Source organism: Sciurus carolinensis, chromosome 2 (genome assembly GCF_902686445.1).
Source record: "Sciurus carolinensis chromosome 2, mSciCar1.2, whole genome shotgun sequence".
Classification (NCBI taxonomy): domain Eukaryota; kingdom Metazoa; phylum Chordata; class Mammalia; order Rodentia; family Sciuridae; genus Sciurus; species Sciurus carolinensis.
The window spans coordinates 107,601,846-107,626,508 of record NC_062214.1 but is presented as its reverse complement, the minus strand read 5'-3'; the positions used below and the strand labels follow the sequence as shown (position 1 = coordinate 107,626,508).

Sequence of the window (24,663 nt, the reverse complement as noted above, 5' to 3'; positions counted from 1 at the left end):
TCTTGAATTTCCCAGTCTTCAACATATGAACCTTTATTCTTTATAAATTTGCCTGTGGTTTCAGTTATAGCAACAGAAAATAAAACCCTAATAGATAATAGGTTTGGTACTATCTGAGGTTAGCATACAACCCTCATGGATAAGGGGAGCTTACTATATTTGAGTTTTACTGTATTTTAATTTTTTTTTTTTTTTTACTTTTCTCTCCTATAATCCATCATTTTTACCTTACTCTGACAGAGTACCTTAATTCATCTCCTATGAAGTTTAAAAAGTTCTATTATATTTTTATTGCTCAAAACCTCTTTTCCTTACCCTCAATTTCTTCATTAAAGCAGCCTGTTCTTGTTTCTTGGACACATGTGCTTCTGATATCTTTGAGGATACTAATTATATAATTATACAACTATAACTGAATGGTTCTTGAACAGGTTTTAACTGGCTTTCCTTATTTTAGCCACCTTGACACATACTTCCAGATATCTAGTACAACCAATTCTGGGCCTACTTAGGTTTCTCTTGCATAGTAGTTCTCAAATGTGGTCCTTGGATGGTAGGAAAAGCATTCCCTGGGATTTGATAGAAATTCAAATGCTCCCAGGCCCCTCTGAGAATGGGGCCCAGTATTGAATACCACAAGTTCTCTGTGTGATTCTGATGTACAGTAAAGTTTGAGAAACCATTAACCCAAGAGTAAACTGGGTTGGTTCTCAGCCTTCCCCACTGCAGGCTTTCTAGGGTCTCTTATGTCAGTCACCTTTTTATGTGTTTCCTTCCCAGGTTCCAAAATTTTTGTTGCCATTTTCTCCTTTCCAGTATTCGCCCTCTGTGTGGATTTATACTTTTTTTTTTTTTTTTTCCAAATCCCTTTATTGCAGTTTAAGAGAGGCTTTGGGATGGAGCAAAATTAAAAGAATGAGTTCAATTTGCCATCTTTATCTGGGAGTTTATTTGTGTTCACTATAGTGTTTTCATTTTTAATAAAAATTCTGTTGTAAAAATAATTAACAACTCTCTTACCAAATCCTGTAGATATCTTAGTCCTCATCTAATTAGACAATTTCAATCTATTTATTTTCACTATGATTTATGGTAATCCACCCTTATCCTCTCAAGGGATATATTCCAAGATTCCCAGTGGATGCCTGAAACCTTGGATAGTACCAAATCCTACATACACTGGTTTTTAAATACATACGCATAATAAAGCTTATAATTTAGAAAAAAAAGATGAACAATAACATAATAAAACAGAACAATAACAATGTAGTATAATAAAAAGTTACATGTGGATACACTAGACAAAGGGATGATTCACATTCTGGGCAGGACAGAGCAACACCGCATGAGATTTCATCACAATACCCAGAACAGTGAGCAATTTAAAACTTATGAATTGTTTATTTCTGGAATTTTCCATGTAAACATTTTTGGACTGTGGTTGTAGTTAATTAAAATCATGGAAAGCAAAACCACAGAAAGGGAAACTGAGGATAAGAGGTGACTACAGTGTTCTCTTCTTGTGGATTTTGGGATACTTCTTTGCCTCTATCTCACTTCTAAGTTAGAGTATTCTCAAGATTTGGACTCTCTAGGTAACTTTACTCATTTCTGTGGCATCATATACTGCATCTCTCTCTACTTTGACCTCTCTTCTGAACCAGACTCATATTCAATAGCCCACTAGACATGTCCACTTGGCTATTCCAATACATATGAAGATGAACGTATCTAAAACAAACCTTGAGCCCATGCCCAAATCCTGCTGTGCATTCTATTCCTGTTTCGTAAATGATGCCTTTCCATACACTGAACTGCTTAGGTGAGAAACTTCAGAATCACTTTCTGACACTTCTTTCTCTTTAACCCCCACATCCAAATCATCAGCCAGTTCTGTCAATGTTCCCTCTAGACTGTTTCTCAATCAGTACATTTTTTCTACTCTAGTCTAAACTGCTTATCTGGACCTCTGTTAACAGTTTACTTACACCCATTCTTGTACCCTCCAATCCATTCTCCACATAACAGTCAGAGTAATCTTTTGAAAAAGTAAATCCCATCATGTTGCTCTCCCACTCAAGCCCTTCACTGGCTTCCCATTGCATTTAGAATAAGAGCTATACTCATCTCATTCAAGGTGGCCTATCAGGACCTGCTTATCTGGTCCTGCTGCCTCTTTCCCACATGCTCACTACATTCCAGCCATACTGGCTCTCTTTTTAAGTTTCCCCTAAAGAAGTGAAGACTTTAGGACCTTTGTACATGCTGTTCTCTTTGCCTGGATAACTCCTACTATTCTTTTTTGGTTTAAATGTACTTGGCTCATGCACAAACTATGTCCTACTGGTTACTATGTCTTATAGTACATTGTTCTTTTTCTCCAGAGTACTTAAGACAATTTAATTTAAAATTTAGTCATGTTTATTCATTTAATGCTTCTCTTCTTCATTACATTAAATGCTTTAGATAGTAGAAATTCTGATAGGTTTTCTGTCCATTATATATCTAGAACATGTAGCAGTGCCTGGCATATAGTATATATTTAAAAAATACTTGCTGAATGAAGAAAGAATGGATGTTGCCCAGTGGCTTAGAGCAAGCTAGTAGCAAAGCCAAGATTCAAAATCAAGTCTCCTCTTTCAGATCTTCAAATTACTTCATTTTTCATTATCACATACTTCCTACATGAGATGCTTTATTTCTAAGTTCTTTGAACACACTTTAATAAATGCCCTATTATAAAAACTTCTAAACAATATTCTGAATAGTTAATGTCTATCTTAAGTATTATCATCGCTATTATTTAATAAGAGTCTCATATTTGAAAATCAAATCAGTATTTAAAAGGAAATACTGTGGCTTTCACTAAATTATAATTACCAAATTAGAGTTTCAAAATGGGAAGTCAGGCCAATTATATCTTAATGACTTTCACTTAGGTGAAATAAACTCTAAATTAATTTAAGGGGGGAAATTGTGGTTAATTATTTTAACTTCAAACATTAAATATTAACTTCAAAAATCACAAAGTTTGACTGTTTCAATATTCTTGTGTGAATTTGGGCAAATTACCAAATCTTAGTCTTTTGAGACTATGCCCCATCTGGCCACAGTTTCCCCCTATTTTTGAATTTCTTTTATAGCTTAAGCATTTATAATTATCTAACAGAGGAAAATTAATTCAACAAAAAATTTAATTATTGAATGTCTGTGCCCATCACTGTTCTAGGTTCTGGGAATTCAGCCTGTATTTTAGTGTAGGTAGAGATATACTAAACAAGTAAATACACAAGATAATCTCAGATGCTGAGGGCTTTGAAGGCTGGAGATGATAAAGAAGACAAAGAATGATTCCCTTTAGTTTGTCAGAAAAAAGTCTCTCAGATGTTTTCTGAGATGAGTCAAGAATAACAAGAAATTAGTCAAGAAAAGATCTGGGAAAAGGAAATCCATATAAAGTTCTGATCTATTAATGGACCATGAAATTAGTTTAGCCTACTGCGGCATAACTGAACAAATATTAGGACACATCACCTAAAATAAAATTTTTGTTTCAATTATACAAGTGTTTACAAGCATGTGTATGTGTACATGTACATACATACATATGTATGTATGCATGCCTCCACAAGTCACAATGTTAAGTGGATTTCTTACTATTGAGAGGTCAGGAAAAAAGTCACTGGGGTATAGGATCCAACCAGTGTGAAGGCATTAAGGGTAGGGAAGAGCTATGTGAGTTCTGAGAAAAAAAAAGATCAGTATGCCTGACGTTAACACTTTGGAGGAGTGGAATACAATGAGGTAGGAAAAGTATACAATTTTTCTATGTAGAGCTTTCAGCCAAGCGTTTTAAATCTGGACTACCAATTCTGTTCTCATCATGGTTCATGATAGGAGATACATGAGAGGATCAGTTCCTTGCTTTAATGTCATTTTGTAAAAACTGTCACTAGGAGAAGTTGGCAATTACAGTTGGCCCTTCTTATCTGTAGGTTCTGTATCCTTAGATTCAACCAACAATGGATGGAAAATATCTGAAAAAAACAAAAGCAAACCTAACACTGCATCTGTACTCAACATGCACAGACTTTTTTCTTTTTGTTAAGTATTCCATAAACAATATAGTACAACGTATATTTATATAGTATTTACATTGTACTTGGTACTATAAGTAAATTAGAGATGATTTCAAGTGTATGGGAGAATGTATGTAGGTTATATGCAAATAACTGCATCATTTTATATAAGGGACTTGAGCATCTTCAGATTTAGGTGTTCAAGAGCAGTCCTGGAACCAATCTCCCTTGGAAATGGAGGGGTGACTATACACTACCCTGACAGTGAAAATAATCTCTTAAAAATTTATCTTATAGTGAAAATGTATTATTTGCAGTAATTAAACAAATGAAGAAGAAAATCAAGTTCATAGAATTGGTGGAGCACTCTGGTTCATTTCAGAGTATCCTTATAATGAAAAACTTTCAAGTTAGTTGGTAATACTGAATTTTACAAATCCATTGGCTATAAATTAAAAAAGAAATGGTATAAAAAGACTGAGTAAGTCAAATGTGAAGAAAAAAAAAATCAAAAGTCTGGGATTGTGGATACAGCTCTTGCAATTAGCTACCAAAGGAGCCTCACAATTTATTCAATCACTCTAGGCTTTCAGAATTTGTATGTGTGATTAAAAAGCTACAGCAGGTGTTCAAGAACGTCCCTTAACACTGTAAAATTCTATGATCTTAAACATTTTATGATTCATTTGCTACTTTTAACGCTGCAAAAATTAACCTGGTGTTTTATCATGACTTTTTTTTTTTTTTAAAAGAGGAAGTTACACGATATACAATGAAGATAATGTCAACTTTACAGTAAATGGCATGGTGTCTGAAGAACTGGAAGATAAAGGCACAGTTAATTTGGGAGGTTTATGTTCTACTTAAGGCTGAACTGCCCTTTGGAATCCTGCCGCCTTTTCACATCATAAGATCAGTATCTTGATACATAGGAAACTTCCTGAAAAGAAAGTTTAAACCTCAGATCATGTGTAACCACCTACAGCCTGATAAAGACTCTCGAGGCAAAGTAAACAGAAAGTGAGTTGGCAACACAACTCACCTACAAGTTCTCCAATCATGAAAAGCAAGTAAAGGACGGCGGCAATGGTCAACCTGATTTTCACCTTTCTCTGCTTCAGTAACTCTCTCCGTTTGCTGCAGTTGTCACAGGGGTCCACCTTCAAACTCAGCTGACTGTTGGTCAAAGGTAAGTCCTGGTCCAATAAGGAATCATCGTCGGCCTGGAGGGCCGGGTGCGCCCCATTGATAGGCCTTTCTGGGGCTTCGGAGTCATCGTCGGCCACCACCACGCGAAGTTTATTAAACCGAGAAAGCCCCTGGTCGCCCACCTCGTCCGAGAAGTCAAAGGCGCTGGTGTCATTTAAGAACAGCGGCGCGTCGTCCTTCCTCAGCAGAGATTTGAGGCGCTTCCACGCGCCGGAGCCGGCCATGGCAGAGGCTGAGCGGAACGGCTGGGTGCAGGCGGCCGGCCGGCAGCCCCTACTTCACGGGCGCGCCGGTTCCCGAGGGCAGTGCCGCGCGTACCTCCCCATCCTGTGGAAAACGAAACACGTTACCAATTAAAGGCGCCCCAACACTGCCCACAAGTTCCCAAGCCGCGGACGGCGGGGCGCAGGGCCGGTCCCCAGGCGCGGCCGGGGATCCACGAGGGGGCGGCGCACCTACCTGGGGCGCCGCCGCGGGGCCGCTGCTCATCTCCCCGCCCCCGGCCGGCTCCGCGGGGCCGGCTCGCGCGGTTCCGAGCGGGGCCGTGCTCGCGCCTGCCGCGCCAGCCGCTCGAGACCAGCTCCCGGGTCCGACAGGCTCGGGGCCCGGCGCCGCGGCCGCCGCCTCTCTCCGCCCTGCGCGAGGCCGCGCGCGTGCGCCGGGAGAGGCGCGCGAGGGAGGGGTCGGCGCGAGGACACGCAGGCCCGCCGTGCAGCGCTGGGCGCCCGCGGGGGCGGGGCGGGACCGGCGCGCGCCGTGGCCCCTGCGCCTAGCGGCTCGCGCTGACAGGCTCCTGGTCCTTTGCGCTGCCTGAGCCCCGGCGGCCGTTCCCTGAGAGACCGCGCTCTGGCCGCCCTTCCACCTATCCCGGAGGCTTGTGCGCACGGCGCTGGGGTCCGCAGGCCAAGAGGGTGGGTTCGAAAGATCCTGCCCGGAGCTGGGCGTTCCTACCTAAAATATATCTCAGGAGTCTCTGCTCCGATCTTGTCGTGGATGCTCCCCGGAAAACGAATTTAGTGCTCTCTTATTGGGTGGGAAGCCAAGCAGCTTTCCTCTCCTCGAGTTGCTCCCTTTCTGGCAAATTGACAAAATTTGCTGCACAACCAGGTCAACTAGGCAAGCCTATATGGTCAACAGTTCTGTGCCCTGCCCTATGTTTACTATTTTTTTTTTTTCAACAAATATGTGTTGTTCTCTTGTGTAATCTCTGCCACGTTCCTTTTGCCATTCAGATATTACAATATGTACAAAACCCAAACCCAGAAAATCTAGTAGCTGTTTGGCTTTTGGTTCTGTTTAACGAATAAAATAATACATTCTGAGTAGTAGTTTCTGATTTAAACCTAACTTTTAAGGGTAAAATGGAAAGACAGTGATCTCCTCTTTCCCCCACAAAGTCTTGAAGATTCATAATCTAGGTTTTCTGTGTGGATTCTAGGGGGTTCAGTAGATCTTTAAAAGCTAAATTTTTTGAGTGTATTTTCCTTAGGGTTTTTTTTTAGGGAGGGCACTGGGGATTGAAGCTAGCGGTGCTTAACCACTGAGCCACACCTCCAGCCCTTTTAATATTTTATCTGGAGACAGGTTCTTGCTGAGTTGCTTAGGGCCTGGCTAAATTGGTAAGCCTGGCTTTGAACTCTGATCGTCCTTTCTCTGCCTCCAGAGCTGCTAGGATTACAGGCACGTGCTACCTGTGCCCTGCTTTTCCTTAGCTTTAATCATATTCTCAAGTGGACCTAAGACTCAAGTTTAAAACACTGCCAGGAGAATTTATTTTATAGGTCAAGTCTCTAGCTTCTACTTGGAGTGGAATTGTAAGACCAACTCCTGTGTTTATGAATGTTGTGTTTTTACGATTGTCTATGTGTCTTTCCAAATTACAAGTCAGAAAAAATAAAGTCACATGAAACATTTTCCTCTGAAGGGTCAGTCAGGTGACACCTTAGATTCTTGTGTGGCTCAAGAGCATGAGCACCAACTGCTTCTAAACTCCAGAGCAATCTCTCACTTTTTGAATGCTCAGTACATTCCCACAGAGCTATGATTATGGACTTAAGTTATGAAACCTGGACAGACACTCCATGATTCCAAAATCAGGAAGGAAAGAGTATTGCCAGAAATTTCACTAACCAGGACACTCTGGTCTTAATCAGCTGAAGGGGGAGAACTTTTTGGGGATGCTTTCCTAGCCCCAAATATCTTAATCCACCCAATTTTGGGAATAGGATTTTTAAAAAGAATTTCACTTTGTTTTTACTGTCTGAAATAGAGATGAATAAAGTAAAGATTTCGGGAGTGTTGTCATATTCTTTTCAGTATAACTTCTTCAAATGAGATTTCATTTAAGGGGATGGACGATTTCAAGAAAAGTTGAGGCAAGAGCATGAGTTGTTTTGTGTATTTAGTGAGTTTATTGAGGAGGGCTGCAGTTCTACATCCCACTGTGTTTTTACTATTTTGTCCACTGGGAACTGGAGAGAGGGCTGGGAGGACAACAAAACTCTATGTGGTGATCCACAAATTCTGTGATAGCTCTACGCCTCAACAAACAAAGCTTAATTCCTTTCATCTTGTTTTTGTGCTTCACTTAATAATAGTATATGACTTATAATGAATAGAATATGGCAAAAGTGACCGAGACTTACAAGACTAGGTCATAAAAGACATTGCAACTGCCTCCTTCTTCTCATTCTTGGATCACTTAAACTGGAAGAACTGGCTACCATGTCTTAAGGAACTCAAACAGTACCATGAAAAGGCCCAGGTAAGGGGGAGCTGAGGCCTCCTACCAAGAGCCATATGAGTGAACCATATTGGAGGTGGACCCTTCAGCCCCAGCAAGGTTTTCAGAAAACTTGATTCACCCTGGGCAATGTTGACTGAAACCTCATGTGAGATCCTAGGCCAGAACCACCCGATTACACTACTCTCAGATGACCCAAAGAAACTGCCTGATATAATAAAATGTTTATTGTTTTAAAATGATAAGTTCTGTAGTAATTTGATATACAGAAGTAGATAACTAATACACTATATATCAATCTTCCTCTGCACTAGAAAAGACACTTATTATTTAATTACATGGGCTCTTGTTTCTAGTCCCACCCTGAGACTAATGACATGATTTTTATCCTTGAGCTTTAAAATAGGCTAAACAGACTCCTGTGAATAGACTTGGAAGGTAACCACCATTTGCAACCTTATTTCTATATATTTAGAGTTTGTAACAATAGACAAATGAATTTCTGAAACATGACCCACATGTAATTTCAGTACTGACTGCAATTCAGCTAGCTATTACTCAGTATGCATTTTTATGGGAGACTCCATACTTCTTCACAGTTTGAAGAACTTTTTGCATGGAAGATAAAAAAATTGACCAACCATTTAGTGCATCTCTTAACCAGGTGACCCATAATCTTCAGATTGCTTAAGTAATAGAGGCCTCTGAGTGCAGTTGAAAGATATACCTTGGGGCAGTTAACTGGGATAGACATAAAATATTCTATGTCAAAATCCATTTTCTGGCCCAGATATCTCTTGTTAAAAAGCAGGCAACACTAAACACAATACCACAGCTAACATTTACTTAAGGCTTGTTTATGTACCAGGCACCATGCAGGGAACCTGACTTATGTGAGCTCATTTAGTTCTTACAACATCTCTAGGAAGAAGTTAGCACTTGAAGTTCTTGGAGTCAGACTGCTTGTGTTTGAATTCTGGCTTCACCCTTCACTGTCATATGATCTCTGGCAAACAAATCTCTTTGTGCTTCATTTTTTTTTTTTTAAGTCTCAAATGGGAATGATAATAGTATCCATTTTATAGTGGAAAAGACTGAGTAAGATTACACATGTAAAGCATGTGAGTAGGACACAGTTCCTAGCACAAAGTAAGTACTCAGTCAACGCAGGCTATTACTGTTACATAGATGAAGATAGTCTCAGGGAGGACAGAGCAGGAACTCAATTCCAAATGAGTTTAGTTTTAGAGTTCGAGCTCTAAATACTTTTCTACACTGTTTCCTTCTCTTTCTTTTTTGCACATAAATGCAAAAAATCATCTAGATTTCTGAAAGCAAACAAGCATACTAGGAGAAATCCCTGTTTTGTATATGAAGAATTTGCCAGCAATTGGAGACCTCAGTGTCATTCTATGAAACCCTCCTTATAAATGAGTGAAAAAAAGTAAAAGAAAAAAATTTTTAAATTGAAATATGGGAAAAGGTGCCTCTTGGTTGACAAATTCAAATGCTGCATGTTCTGTAGCCCGAGAATGTCTTTCTCTATTGAAGTATGTGCCTTTAGGAGGATCCATAGGATGTTTTGGACTATGTCTTCCTATCTTTTCCAGGAGGGGATGGAAACTGCTGGACATGTATGAACAAGGGTTAGTGATGTGATACCAAACTATGGTGAGTGTATCTGTGGGTTACTTACTGTTAACGGAATGGCTGGAGTTTCAGTTTAACCCATCCTTCAAGTGAGGAGCCAGCAGAGCCCCGGAAAAGATTAAAAAAAAAAAAAATGCCCAAGGACAGAAAGCCCCTGTCCAAGACAGGTAGGAGACAAAGGAGAGAGTACTTGGCCCAAGGGCCCTTCAAACTTGTCAAGCAAACCAATATGTAAGCCAAAACTCTCAATAAAGTTCATTGCTTTCATACTTTTGCATTTTCCCACCTTAGTTTTAAAAGTAAACATTCCTATGATTTTTTCTAACCAAGTCTGGCTGAAATTAGATGGAACAGAGGTCCCAGAGGTGATGGGAGCTTAGGGAGTAAACAAAAACCCCTGGAGTCTGGAGGTGGTGGCTGGGCTGGGGAGCTTGAAGATGAGGATGGAAGACAGAGTTTGGACTGCTTTGCTATAGATAAAAGCATCACACAAGAACTTGGAGAACCTGGAAGCTTCTGATTTTGTCATCCATTTGCTATGATCTATAGCAACATAATATTACTGAGCTCATTTTCTTGTTTGTAAAAGTGGAAAATTATATTTGTCCTACCTATTTCACAGGGACACTGTAATAATCAAATAAGATTTTTTATGTGAATGCATTCCTTGCCAACTTTATTATAGAAGAGTTATTAGAGATCATGCCACCTGAACTAAACTACAAAGCAGGGAAGGTTTAGGGCGATGCTAGCTGTCAAGAATCCTCCACTTAAGACTGTGAACCTCAGTCCTTGGTTTATTAATGACACATTCTGACTCCTTTAGATGGTCACCACATATTACTGTTACCAGTACCTCATTTCTATTCTAAGTTGTTTTTGTATCCATAGCACCTAATATCATACTCTTAGCAGAAGTACTGCAAATGCTCATAGATTAATATATGAAATATTTTGACCTAAGAACACTCATTCATAACTTTAAATTTCTTTCTAACATAAAAGCTTCTTTTAAAAAAAAAAAGTTGGTATGTAAAGGTCATTTCTAACAATTTTTTTGTGGTGAGATCAATGCGTGTCATAATGATTGGTAATTATGAATTTGTTAGTAGTTTATATTTATACCTGATCTATTTCAAAGAACATTATATCATTTGTGAATTAAGATTAGACAAAGAAGCAACTGCAGACAAAGTGACTCTTTTGTGGCTTCTAACAACTGGTGGTTTTAAACAATGAAGGTCATTGTGTTAACTCACTCATGAGGTTTTTGTAAGGATTAATTAGATTAAAATCTGCAAAGTGCTTTGAGATTTTCCCAGAATCCTTTTATAAATAAAGGTGGCATTGATTTTTTTCAAACAAGTATCTTTATGTTGATCCTCTCAGAATCAAATGTAACAAGTTCAGCAGCTGCCTGTGTTCCCTAAAGCAAAAACAAAAGTAACCTAAGCTGAAACCTAACCTAAGTTACCTTTAATGGTTTTAAGATGACTACAGGTGCACACATGACTGAGCAGAATTTACTACCTTAATCACAGAGATCTTAATGTATGATTTACAATACACAGTAATGCCTCATAATCACTTTGCCAGGTGGTAATTAGATATAAATTCCTGTAATTATTACAACCATTTTAAACAAAACAAAGTTTTGTTTTCCTCTGTTATTTATAGTTTACCAATTTACAATCTGCTCACTTACAAATAGGGTTTATGGCAGCCTTTCCTTTAGTAGTTTTCCCTATCTCTATTCAGTGAAAATACTGAAAATTTTTCCTCGTACCAGGTACTGTGTAATCCTTGTTGTATGCACAGAAACACATGCAGACACCAGATTAAAGATGGAAGGTAGAGTTAAGATCCAACAGCTGAGGTTCCTTGGGAATACTTCCTTAAGTCTAATGCTTTCCTCTAATCTTAATCCTGTCCCCAGTGACCTACCCAACCCATGGTGTCCCTTCCCTTCACTCAGAAGAAGCAGCTCTGAATATTCTGAGTAGTAGGCTTGAGGCAGCAGAAACTCTGGAGCAGGCCAAGGTGAGGCCTGGGGAACAGTAGGATAAGAGGTCCATTGTCTATACAATGGAACCTATCTGGCAGGTGGCCAACCAGGTTTGCTTGGGGCTGACAGGGTTTCCTGGGACTTGTGATTTTCAGTTTACTGAGATGAGTTTACCTGGCAATAAGAATAGATTCTGGAACCCTGACATTGGCTGAGTTTTTGCTGGGTGGGGAGAAAATTTACCTGGGAAAGACAACTTGTTCCTTTTGAACCCTGTAGCACTGGGCTGGATGTCCTCAGGACATGAATTGTTACATCGAAATGGAAGAGATTAGAGGTGTCTAAGAAAGAGGCCAGCCCTGCTCAGGTAGCATGCGCATGGCACATGGGTCCTGATAGAGCCATCAAGGTTCCTGGTCAGTTCTGCATCTTTGCAGGAATGTTATCAGCACTTGTGGACAGACTGGGAAAACCAATTCACACTAAACAGTAAACTGCTATTATAGCTGGTATCTTATTTGTCCTGGGGGATATAATTTTCCTGTTGCCCTGGAAGCTGCCTTCAAGGAACAAGTGATATGCGAAGCCAAATTACCTTAGAGCTAGAACAAAGGTGACCAGGAGTTTTAAAGGACATTCCAATTGTGCCATTTCCCTGTAGGAACACTCAGCATCGCCCTCTGCATCTGGCCAGTTCCTGTTCAACCTTAAAGTCTTAACCCCAACACCTGTGGATTCTGCTCAGTCCCTCTCTTCCCTCCCTGTCTTCCCTCCCTCATTCCATCTTTCCTTCTCCTTTCCTCCTCCCTTCCTTCTCTCCTTCTCCCTTCCTCTCTTCTTTTCTTCAAACAATATTATTTTAATGCCTCACATACATGTGGAGAGCAAGCTGTGCCCTGCTCTGAGTCAGTCCATGTTGTATAGAGCAGCAACTTTCAAGCTTGAGTAGCCCTGAGTTCTCCATTTTATAAAGCTGCAGTTTGCCTAGAATTTCACTGTAAGTACTAAGGAGAATGAATTGATAAAGTGTCTGGGCGATAGATAACCAACAGATGTTTGACAAATAGAGTTTATCAAAAAGAATAACCTTCAGTTTCAAGGCACAATCATAAAGCACAAACTGATAAATAATTGTACTACTAATAAATGACCTCCTGTGAACTTAAATCAGAAGCTCATGAATTCAAGGGCATATCAAAACCACATCAGGGAAACTGAGGCTAGTATAACTTTCAGATACGCTAGACCTCTAAATCATGCAACCCCTCATCTGAAATGTAAAAAGAGATACCCAAGATGGTGGTACAGCAACACACATGAACCTGTCCTTTTACAGACCATCTGGTGAATCTGTAACAAACACCAAACTCTGTTCTTCAGTTCAGCTCAATTTCCCTGCTCGATGTGGCCCACTTTGAAACTGTCTGCTATCTGGACCCTTGCTTAGAACAAGTTCTAACCCTGAACTGCTCTGTGCTCTGAACAGGTTCTTCAAGTCTGGTTCATAATCTCATCTGATCACTTGCAGTGACACTTTTGCATTTATATCTGCTTTCTGCCTTTGTACTGAGTGCAGCCTCTGGAAACCCTGTGATCACTGTTAACCCTTTCTTAGCCATTCTATCACCTCTGTGTCATTGTGTAAAGTATGATGTGTGACTTGAGTGTTATAGGTATAAGTAATTAAGATTGGAATAGGATAAAGGAACTGTGATTGTCTTGGTCACGACAACAAGTAAGCCATGAATACTGAAGTGAACTAAAACTGATGAAAGGAATATAACTTGTTAATTTATAAGTATTAAACAAAGCTGACCTTTTGGAAAGACCTGAATGGAGCTTGTACACAATACTCTGTCAGTCATTAAAACTATCACTGAAGCTATAGAGAATAAGGGAAAACTTGATGACATTTTACCCCTCAGTGACTCTGTATATACATCACAAATTCTAAATTTTATTATGAAATTTTTCCTAGACTAAATGTATACTATTGTTATCTACATGTGATTTTTTTTTTTGAGATGGGTTCTCACTATGTTCCCCAGGCTGCCCTTGAACTCCTGGATTGAAGAGAACTTCCTACTTCAGCCTCCCCAATAGCTGGGACTTTAGGTGCTTTCCATTGCCTGACAATCTATATGTAATTTTAAAAGTGAAAGTAGAAAATAATGTAGCCTTTATTCTCAGTTGACTTTGTCTAGTCTTCCCAGAAAATTACTTCCAATACCCCATTAGATGACGTCTGCAGATAACCATCCCCATCCATTGTACTCCAGTTATTATAATCTAGGTTAGCAAATTCACTTAATACTACTTTAATGGCCTTTAGTCCTGCAGTCATGTTTAGTCCTGAATTTTGACCTCGAAGCTCACAGTTCTATCTTCAATTTATAAATAGTTCAGATATTTTTGCCCCAAAGTGCATTACTTGGCACTGGTTCCCACGAAAGCTCATTTGTCAGCTGTTGGATCACACAGTCAGATCTCTAGGCTCTTCTGATTATCTAAGGATTGGCAAACTTTTTCTGTAAAATGATGACAGATAATGAATAATTTCGGTTTTGTGACAGTACCCTCTGTTGTTGATAGTTTCTCTGCCATTGTACTATGAAAGCAGCCATTAGAGATAGTAAACTGATGGGGAACCCTTAGTTCCAAATAAAACCTTCTTCATAGAAACTAAAGTAAATTTCATGTAATTTTCACTTTTTTCATAAACTATTTTTTGCTTTCTAATTTTCCCCAACCATTTAAAAACATAAAAACCATTCATAGTTTTCAGGGTGTATAAAACAGGCAGAGGCTGGATTTGGCTCCAGTATAGTTTGCTGACTCTGATTGAGACTTGTCACTATTTAGAAGTGTCAGTAGAAATCTTACTGCTACTCTCTTCTCCAGATCATTTACACCTGTGTCAGTGAGCCCTTTCCTACACAGACCTCTGAAGTTTCAGGCTTTTTATTTGGTTCCATTAACTCAAACTTCCCAAAATACTATGAAGGCAGCAGTGTTTAGACTGCCAATGTCACTTGGGTGGTATAGTAGATGGGGTCCCACAACCCACCAGAATGCCTGAGCTCTGAGTGCCTCCTGTTAAATATGTTGGACCTTTCAAAATGGAGAAGGTTGTGTCTCCCTCCTCCCCTGCTCTCCACTCCTCCTCAGGCATTGCCCTCTGCCCTGTGAGTTTTAGACACACTAAACTTGGGACCCTTACTGTAGCCTTCTTCATGTGCAGCTTATTTATTTGGAATGCTCCTCTTTACATTATCTGTTTAATTCTAGGTACATTCTAGAGCCTCTCTTCCCCCATGGCATTCTTCATACCCCATGTCTAACTGAGTCCCTTGGTTACATGCACTCATGTCTCACTTTTAATTTTATCTTCATTAGTGGCATTGTTTGACTAATGGCTGCCTCTAACTCCCTGGTTGGTCTCTAAGCTCCATGGGGGTAGGGGACTTTTCATCTTTGCTTGCCACTCTATCTCCTACATCTGGCAGTGTGTTTAGCACATGGCAGGTGCTCAAGAAGCACCCAGCAGGTCTCAGCCTATTGGCTGGGGCATTGTTGCTCATGACAGTCTCTTACCTTACTAGCACAATGAATGAGGGTGAATTATAAGATCTCTTCAAGTCTCAGTTTCTTTCTATGTAAAATGGAGGTAATGACCAATGTCATTAGGTTATGGTGATTTAAATGAGGTGATATGCCTGACACATGACTTGGTCAGACACTACTGCACTGATATTAGTCCCCTTTCTTACACTTCCTGTCATGGATGCCCAAATTCATGGTTTCTTGATGACTAAGTACAAATTGCTCAGATTCCTCAGTGCATAGGACTCCACCTTCCTGATGAGAACTGCACTGTTTCCACTCAGAAATGCAGAAATAGAAATGTGACTACCTTACTCTTATACGTCTGCTGCCTTCCAAAGAGCAGTCACTTGTGTCCTCTAGAACTCTGGCACCACTATAATCAGTAGACACCACCCATTGTTTTTGCTTCTGAGCTAGTTCCTTATTGCCTCACAAAACACCCTAATCTCATGCAGCTTTTTAATTGTCAGCCTCTCCTTCGGAAACCTGCCAAAGGCTTTCTTAATATCTATAGGAGAATAATGTTAAGCACATCTTTATTTACATACTCTTTACTTCTTAAAAATTAATTTAATTTGTTGAATTTACCCCTTAACAATATCATGGCGGGGGCGGCAGTAAAGGAAGAATGGAGGAACTTTGGATTGTGCAGAGGGAGATGAGGGGAGGGGAAAGATGGTGGAATGAGACAGACATCATTACTCTATGTACATGTATGATTACACAAATGGTGTGACTACATCATGTACAACCAGAGAAATAAACAGTTGGTTTATTTTGTTTTTTTAAGTGATAGTTAAAAAACAGTTGGTTTTTTTGTTATTTTAAGTGATATTTAAAAAATTCTCTTTTTCTTTTAAAATTTTCTTTAAACGATATATTAAAAAATTTTACAATTATAGCTGGTAAACAGAAACAACATATTTCTATATTTTTTAAGAAGATATTATTCCTCTCTGATATTAATTTTATTTAAATGGTTAGCATACTTATTTCATAAGTGAACTGTAACTTCCCAGGTTTCCTTTAGATAGTTTTAAAAATAACTGTAAAAATTGTCACGTAATAATTTGCACTCACTATGCTAAGAACCTTGCATACATTATGTAAGTTAAACCTTATAAAAATCCACAGAATAGACACTATTATTGAAATTTTGTACATGGGACAAATAAAATTAAAAAAAATTTGTTTCAAGTCATGCAATTAGAAAATATTTGCATCAAGATTTACAAGTTCGTCTGAATCAAGTGCCCATTGTCTTTCCACTTGTCCGTTGACATTTTCCTCCTTTCTTAGGCTTGGTGGTGGGGAGCATATGCATGTCATATTTTCTTTCATAATCTGGATAAGCAGTCAGTTGCTATAACTGGTTACCCATTTTGGCCAATGGTCTCTCAATATCTTGTTGGACTTCAAAAAAAAAAAAAAAAAAAAACCCGCAGGTGTTATCCTTGCATATAAACCAATCATCATCCATTCATCCTTCCATCCATCCATCCAGTATTCCTAAAGAGTCTTTATTCAAAACATTGTGCTGAACATGCTTGAGGCCAAAGAAATATGTTCCCAGTTTTTGAAAATAAGACATGAGGGAGTTAGTGGGGAGGGGAGTACGACAGGGAAGATGGAAATCAAAGGAGAGAAGGGGAAAGACTTCCTATGAAGACGTTGCCCTGGGCCCATGGGTATCATGGAGAAAGATTACAGAGATTCTTATACACTAAAAAGTGAGAAATAGGTGAAACTAGCAGAATTTTGCCCTGGCAGGAAATACTCTCTTTTTGGTACCTTGTGACTTTTAATTCCCTTTCTAACAACAAGTACTTTCGTAGTTCTCTATTGTTCTCATTTACTTTTTTCAAAGTCAATTTTTGAAAATTTCCAGCATAGCTGTTACCTGTGTTTTCTGTTTTAAGTAACACCCCCACTTATCTAAATAGTCTACCAGGATTGCTACAGAGATTCAAGCTATACTTTTTAAAGAAATGGACTGTTTTGCTGTTAGAATGTGTTTACCTCATTTTCTCCCTTAGCTTTGAATGTACATGTGTTGGTGTGTGCTTGTACACACAGTGTGTGTAGACTTGTATATGTGAGGAGAACAGGAACCTGATTATTGTTGGTCAATCATTTAAACATGTTCAAATAGAGGAATCCTGTTGACTAGGAAAGTCCTCATAAAGTGGCCTTTACCTTGGCAAGTTCATTGAGCATCAGAGTCAGATATGTGATTTTTGTTGATACCCCAAGAATGTATTCATCTCCCATTAACCTAGTTTACAAAAACTAATAAATACAAAGCAGAATATTGTGGTATGTAAGGAAATATCCATGTTTAAGAGATCCATACTAGAGTAAATGAATGTCTTGGGCAGTGCTGGTTGCAACTTCAAAATATCATAGATTTGGTGACTTACAAACAACAGAAATTTATTTCTGACAGCTCTGGAGGTTAGGAAATCCAAGATCAAGGTGTTGGCATATTCTGTGACTGGTGAGGACCCACTTCCTGGTTCATACATGGTCATCTTCTTGCTGTCTACCCTCTTCACATGGTAGAAGAGGCCAGGGAAATGTCTGGGATCTCTTTTGTAAGGGCACTAATTCCATGAGGACTGTTCTGACTGCACACTGTCTGAACCTCTTTTGTAAAGGCTTTATTCCCATGCATGAAGGAGGAGCCGTTATGGTCTAGTCTCTTAAAGGCCTCACCTCTTAATACTGTCCCATTGGCAACACCTGAATTTTGAACATATTCAAAGCACAGTACCTACTTACCATACAAAACCATTCAATTTTTCCCAAATTTTCATCTTTCACTATTTCATCATTTTTCATCTTTCACCAAAAATAATTGATTTGATCTCTGTTTACTAAATTACAACTTAAGTACAGTTCTCCCTCTCCAAGAATACTTCTAGAGTGCTCCCCCAATTCCTCAATTCTTCATTTATAGCTTCTTAGTGCACTCCAACAAATGACTGATTCCCTCTTTTATATTTAATTCTTGTAGTATAACTCTGAGAGGTGGCTTATTCTCTCATCTTCAGATCTCAAGGGGTACCTCACATTTGTTCCTTCCCCACCCCAAACATGTGTCAGATAGCACTATACATTTTCCAGCACACAGCACAGTGGAAACAAAATCAGCCCAAGACACCACCAACAAGTTTGTAGTCTGACAGACTGACTAGCAGCAAGGGGATATACTCCAGGACTGTAAAAGTCTGCCCTTAATAAGAGCGCTCTAGCAACTGTGTTCTCAAGGTAGTTTAGATTACTTAGGGAGCAAACTTTCCTTGGGTGTCTAGGAATTAGAATTTTTTTTTAAACAGAATAAAAGCTAGATTCAGGAGTGGAAAGAGGGCCCAGAGACTTGGGTCTGAGCCCTCCCACAGGACTCCTGCACTCTGGACTATGGTGGCCATCCAGGGGCATTACATTCCCAGCTGCAGCCAGAAGGACTCCTCTCTCCCCTTCTGCTCATCTTCTGTCCCAGGATCTTGTTCTAGGAACTGCCACATAAAACTTAGGTATATCTGATACCCACACATAGGCTTCTCTCATCACATTCTCTGGCCCACGCCAGGCAATTACATCCTGCTGCAGGCCAAGTGAGTGGTGCTTCTATTGCTGCTACCAATGGAAGCAGGCATCCATTCTTCCTGCTTCCAACTTCTGCTTTTGCTTTAGGAACTCTCATTCTTGGGATTCATGAGAGAGCCTGTGAACCCTACTGCTGGTTCAGCTTCTGCTCCTACTTACCCCTCCATTCCAGCAGATCTCTTAGGGGCTGAAACGTGAGAAACAGTAGAGCCCTGTGGGGATTCCTGAGCTAGTGGCCCAACCTCTTTGCCCTGTTCGACCAGTACCAGCCTCCTGGAATGACAGATGGTTGAAGTAAAACCACCTCCATAGTTTGCAAATCATTTTCAAAGGCATTATTTAATATGATCCACTTTCAGATCTGTGAGTTATTTCTGTTTGAAGAGATAATAAGCCAGGGCACAGAGAGCTTAAGTGGTGTTCAGAGTCATGGTTGGCAGCAGGGCCTTGATGTGAATTGAAGTATTCCATCTCCTGGAGGAGTTCATCTGCAACTAAATTCAATTTATCACTAAACAACTATATTTGTATAATTAAAATATTATTTTTAGCAACCATGTTGTGTTATCACAACAAATGACTCACAATTAAAGCAGGAGAAAGCAAGAAAAAGTTATATACACAGATTTAATGGTAATCAACAGTAGAACTTGAAACAGAAACTATTAATATAACCTAGGTAGGCTAGGCACAGTGGCCATATGTAATCCCAACAGCTCAGAAGGCTGAGGCAGGAGGATGGCAAGTTCAAAGCCAGCCTCAGCAACTTAGTGACATCTTGTCTGAAAATAAAAAATAAAATGGGTTGGGGATGTAACTCAGTGGTTAAGTGACATTGGGTTCAGTTCGTGGTACAAATAAATCAAACCTGGATAGGTCTAGAGATGTAGCTCAGTGTTTTTGTATTTGCCTCGCATGAGCAAGACCCTGGGTACAATGCAAAATAAAACAACACAACAAACTTCTGGGTAATAAATGTGGAAGTGGTGAAGGTAGTGGAGATGGGTGACAAAAGATTTTTGTATTTCATTTAGATATGCTGTACAGTCTTAATTTTTAAAACATGTGCAAATATTACTTATAAAAATTGAATATAGAAAAAAGAAATGTCATGAAATACATGTCTCACCAATGAATGATTGCTCAGTCATATTTAAGAACAGCAAATTGTGGAATGATATTGTTAGGAAAATACTATTTATTTCAATGGGTGTGTGTGTGTGAATAGGTATACTTGTACACCAGACTGGAAGGATATATACCAAAGTTTAGGGATGAGAGGTGAGAAAGACTTTACTTACTTTCTACACCTCTGTATATTACTTGATTTTTAAGAGGCATGCATTGAATGTATAAATATGGAATGTTCTGTATGCTCAAAGTTAAAACTATTCTGAATATTTCCTTTTGTTTTTAGCCATGAAGGAGCTGTATTGCCTCTATTGTCTTATGTATGAGTCAGGATCTTACACCAACTTGTAGTAAGGAAATGGTTCTCTGCCCCATGGTATTGTTGCAGAAAGGAAGTTCGTAAATGGAATCACTCTGCTCTCGTGACTTAATGTGACCACAAAGCTGGCCAAAAGTGATTCATGTTTCTTTTTTTTATTGTTAGATTTCCTTTCTCTGCTTGGTTTGAGCATATTTCATCAAAAGTAGAGAGGCTTTAAATCCACAAATTCAGTATTTGATGATTGTAATAATATTTGTCCCAACTTTGGAGTTTTGGACTTTGTTTTGAACTTTACCACTGAGCTACATTCTCAGATGTTTTTATTTTTTTTTTAATTTTTATTTATTTATTTATTTTTTGGCGGTACTGGGGATGGAACTCAGGACCTTGCGCTTGCGCAGCAAGCACTCTACCAGCTGAGTTATCTCCCCAGCCCAGATGTTTTTATTTTTAATTTTGAGACAGGGTCTCACCAAGTTGCTGAGACTGACCTTGAACTTGTGATCCTGTAGCCTCAGCCTCTTGAGTTACTGGGATTACAGGTGTGTAGATTTAGGATCCTGATTAACTTGATACTTTTTTAGAATCTCTTTTGTAACCTTGGTAATTAAGTTATTGTGAGGCTGGATATATTCACTTGTGTGGTAGGGATGCTCATAATTTTCCCATGGGGTTATTATCAAGATCAAATGAGATAATCTATATGAAAGCTTTTTGAAATTATAAGCACTATACAAATAAATAAAGATTACTATTTTATCAGCTCCAGTAACAAAAACACACTTAATTTCCACTGACTACAAAGGATTAGTTAGAATTAGAAAATGGAGACTCCCTGCCTTACTTCCTGCATACAAAGGGTTAGAGTTAGGGTTAAAAAAATGCACTCTCTGCCTTACTTCCTCTTTCCATCCCTTGCAAGCCATTACTATCCCCCTTCAAAAAAAATTTCCTTGGCAGGACACTTTTGATTGTTTTGTTTTCAGAATGGTGTACTAGGATTCACAGGCAAGTCTAGGAACTTGTAGCAAAAATATTTCCTTTTACTACCTATAGCCCAGATTTGATCCCAGCAGCATCAGTTCATTTGTACCCTTTCTTCCTTCTATACAGGTTCCAACTACAGCTAGGGCCCACTGACCATACAGTGTTTATTAAAGGATCTTCCAACAGGATTATAGAGATTTTAAAAGATTATAAGAAATAATTTGACATTCTTTTCATGAGAGTTGGATCTATATACTTCTTCCTTTTTAATCTGGGGTGCATTCTTGATTGCTTTGACCAACAGAATAGGGCAAAATTCTTGCTGTGTGAATTTCAAGGGTAGGTCACGGAAGACCGTGCAACCTCTGGTCTGTTCCCTAAGACACTGGCTCATGGAGCCCTATTACCATAGAGAAGACAAGATATCTTGAGTTACTGTGCTAGAGAGGCCAGGTGTAGATGCTCTATTCAAAAGTCACTGTTCAGCCTAGTCTTCTAGCCAAGAAATCTGAGGGAAGCTGTTTTGCACTGTCTATATCACCTTACCTGCCAGATGAATGCGAGTTGTCCTTCACCAACGCATCATGGAACAGAATTATAAAGCCAAGCCCTGCTTAAATATATGACCCACAAATTTGTTTTGGGGTAGTTAGTTGCACAGCAATTGCTAATCAGAACAGGAACTTCTGTTACCACCATTTCAGCTCAACATTTGGGCAGATTTAGCATAATTATGGGGTCAATTTATCTTCTTTTTTTCTTTTCACATATAGATTATCTCATTTGATCTTGATAATAACCCCATGGGAAAATTATGAGCATCCCTATCACACAAATGAATATATCCAGCCTCACAGTCAATAACTTAATTACCAAGGTTACAAAAGAGATTCTAAAAAAAGTATCGAGTTAAGCAAATATAAAAAGAATTCTAGTTCTTTTAATTACACACACACATTTTAATCTAATTTTACTTCATTTATACCTATTATTTTCTTCTCCTTTGTAATTTAATTTTTATTATACCAATAATTATCCAGACTGTTTTAAACAACTATACTGTATTCTAGATGTCATAGTAGGCTTCTTTCTTTGGTCTTTAACATTCCCCCTCCCCCATTTAGGGATGTGGCTGCTCATTCTTGTTAATATCCATGTTCTCCTCCTCCTTGGGACCTTCTTCCTGCAGTTAGTACAGTCTTTTGGCTGAGTTCTGCCAATGAAACAAGCAATGTGATATGTGCCACTTTTTTTTTTTTTTTTTTTTTTTTTTTTTTTAATGAGGCCTGGCCCATTGAGAAGTATAAATAATCTTCCTTTTCTTTTCAGTCCACCTGGTAAATGGAAAGAATGCTGAAGATCCACAGGAAGGCACACTGATACAACAGAAGGACCCTGGGTCCCTGAATGTGGAGCAGTGTCCAGAACTTGCTGATCTACGTGGGAAAGTATGGTGAAAGATAAATAAGCATTTATTTGGTAAACCTTAGAGATGGTAGAGTACATCTTCTCCACCAGCATCTGTTATCTACCCAAACTAACACAGATTATTTTGAATGCTTCTGCTACCATCATGTGAATATACCCAGATGAAAGAATCAGGCAGTAATTACTACTGGCACCTCTAGTAATTACTACATTTTTGTTTGCTTTTGTTTTCAGTAAATTAACTTTAGGGATCCTGCAAGCATTTAAGAATTTTGAAAAAAAAAATCCACTAGCTTTTAAAACTAAAGCTTTATAGGTATCTATAAAACCAAACCTTGATTTACAAATTTGTATCTTAGAAATAGGAGTATTAGTTAAACTTAGTATAGAATATTGTTGTGATATCCTCTGAGGCTGGATGGTCAAGGATGGTCAAGTCTTTCTACTAAGTCAAATATTACTACTAAGTATTCATTAGTTCATTCACTCATTTATGCATTCCACATATGCTAGACATTGAAAATCAAAAGATAAATGAGGCAGATTCATTTCTTTGAATCATGATATGTACAGTCATGTATTACCTGACTGACCATGAGAGAATTGCTAACCTCTGTGAAATTTAGTTACTCCATCTGTAAAATGAGGATAATGTTATGTTACATTCACTTCTAGGGTTCTGGTATGTTTTAAATGAGATTAACCATGTAACACAGTGCCTGTCATATACTAAGTATCAATAAATATGTTTACATTTAAAAATCTTTTACTTTTCATTCTTGGTAGCTGGGTTAAAGATAAAAATTTCCCAAGACAAAATCTAAGTTTTAAGTCTGTCCCCAAACAGGAAGCACCAGAATTTCTATGCTGTCATCTTGCCTGAGGAATTTCCTTGTACTGGGGCTACTGAGTCAATGTGATGGTTTAGATATTAGGTATCCCCCAAAAGCTCATGTGTGGGACAATGGAAGAAGGTTCAGATGTGAAATGATTAGATGATGAGAGTTGTAACCCAACCAGTAGATTGAGTCCCTGACAGGGATTAACTGGGTGTAGCTGAAGGCAGGTAGTGTGGCTGGAGGAGGTGTGTGACTTCAGCGTTTATATTTTGTCCCTGGCGAGCAGAGCTCACTCTCTCTGCTTCCTGATCTCCATGTTCTGAGCTGTTTTCCTTCTCCACACTGGTCTGCTATGATGTTCTGCCTCACCTCAGGCCTAGAGCAGTAGAGTTGGCTGTCTATGGATAAAGATCTCAAATTGAGAGCCCCAAATAAATATTTCCCTTTCTAAAATTGTTCTTATCAGTCTTTTGGTCAGAGTGGTGAAAAATCTGACTAAAGCAGTCAACAATATTCTTTGAAACAAGAAGTTTATGAGAATATCCATAGGTATTCAACATTCCTCTTAAGTAAATACCTAGGAGTGGAATTGCTGGGTTATAGAACAGATATGTGTTTAACTTGTTAAGAAACTGCCAGTTTTCCAAGTGCTTTTGCCATTTTACATCTCCATTAGGAAATTATGTGAGATCACCCCTCATTTCATCAACATTTGGTATTTTATTAGTTTTCTGTAACAAAATTCTTGAGGTTGGGTACTTTTACAGAAAAGAAGGTTTTTTTCAAAATGAACCCAACTACTCTGTTATAACTATAATGCTCTCATTATAAAAGAAAAGACATTTATTTAGCTCACAGTTTTGGAAACTGAAAGTCTAAGATGGGGAGGCTCTATCAATTTGGCTTCTGGTGAGGGTCTTCTGGCTGATGGCATCATAATGGTGGGAGTACTTATAAAAGAGATTACATTGCAAGACAGGAAGCCAGAGAGAGCCAAGGACTAGGCTTGCTCTTTTTTTTTTTTCTTTTTTAGTAACAAATCCCTCTCTCTTGGA

At 38.8% G+C, this 24,663-nt stretch overlaps 2 protein-coding genes and 1 long non-coding RNA gene across 4 annotated transcripts in view; 2 read left to right on the top strand and 1 right to left on the bottom strand.

Annotated features, from left to right (window-relative positions):
* The window catches only part of Slc30a4 (solute carrier family 30 member 4), a 32,276-nt gene extending 26,153 nt beyond the window's left edge, over positions 1-6,123 (bottom strand). Inside the window, exons 1-2 of one of the 2 annotated variants that reach the window (XR_007107054.1) lie at positions 5,748-6,123; positions 5,122-5,615 (exon numbers count right to left, since the gene is read on the bottom strand). Coding sequence is in view for 1 of the 2 variants with exons in the window: in XM_047539657.1 (XP_047395613.1) it covers positions 5,122-5,512 (391 nt within the window). In the remaining variant the exon portion in view is untranslated. The remainder of the gene's footprint in view (positions 1-5,121; positions 5,616-5,747) is intronic. The other variant, XM_047539657.1, reaches the window with a different exon arrangement.
* LOC124976750 (uncharacterized) lies at positions 5,131-23,443 on the top strand. The gene is made up of 3 exons (XR_007107055.1): positions 5,131-5,268; positions 9,642-9,702; positions 22,671-23,443. It is a non-coding gene; the product is annotated as an uncharacterized LOC124976750 (long non-coding RNA).
* LOC124976749 (splicing factor, arginine/serine-rich 19-like) lies at positions 5,261-6,375 on the top strand. Its single transcript, XM_047539658.1, has 2 exons — positions 5,261-5,614; positions 5,747-6,375. The coding sequence occupies exons 1-2, from the start codon at positions 5,511-5,513 to the stop codon at positions 6,072-6,074; spliced, it is 432 nt and encodes a 143-aa protein (XP_047395614.1). The 5' UTR covers positions 5,261-5,510; the 3' UTR covers positions 6,075-6,375.
* Positions 23,444-24,663: the final 1,220 nt, after the last annotated feature.

Coding starts and splice junctions, on each gene's coding strand:
- LOC124976749 (XM_047539658.1), top strand. CDS start 5,511: ATGGCAGAGGCTGAGCGGAACGGCTGGGTGCAGGCGGCCGGCCGGCAG. Junction 5,615..5,746: donor TGCCGCGCGTACCTCCCCAT/CCTGTGGAAAAC, acceptor GCGGCGCACCTA/CCTGGGGCGCCGCCGCGGGG.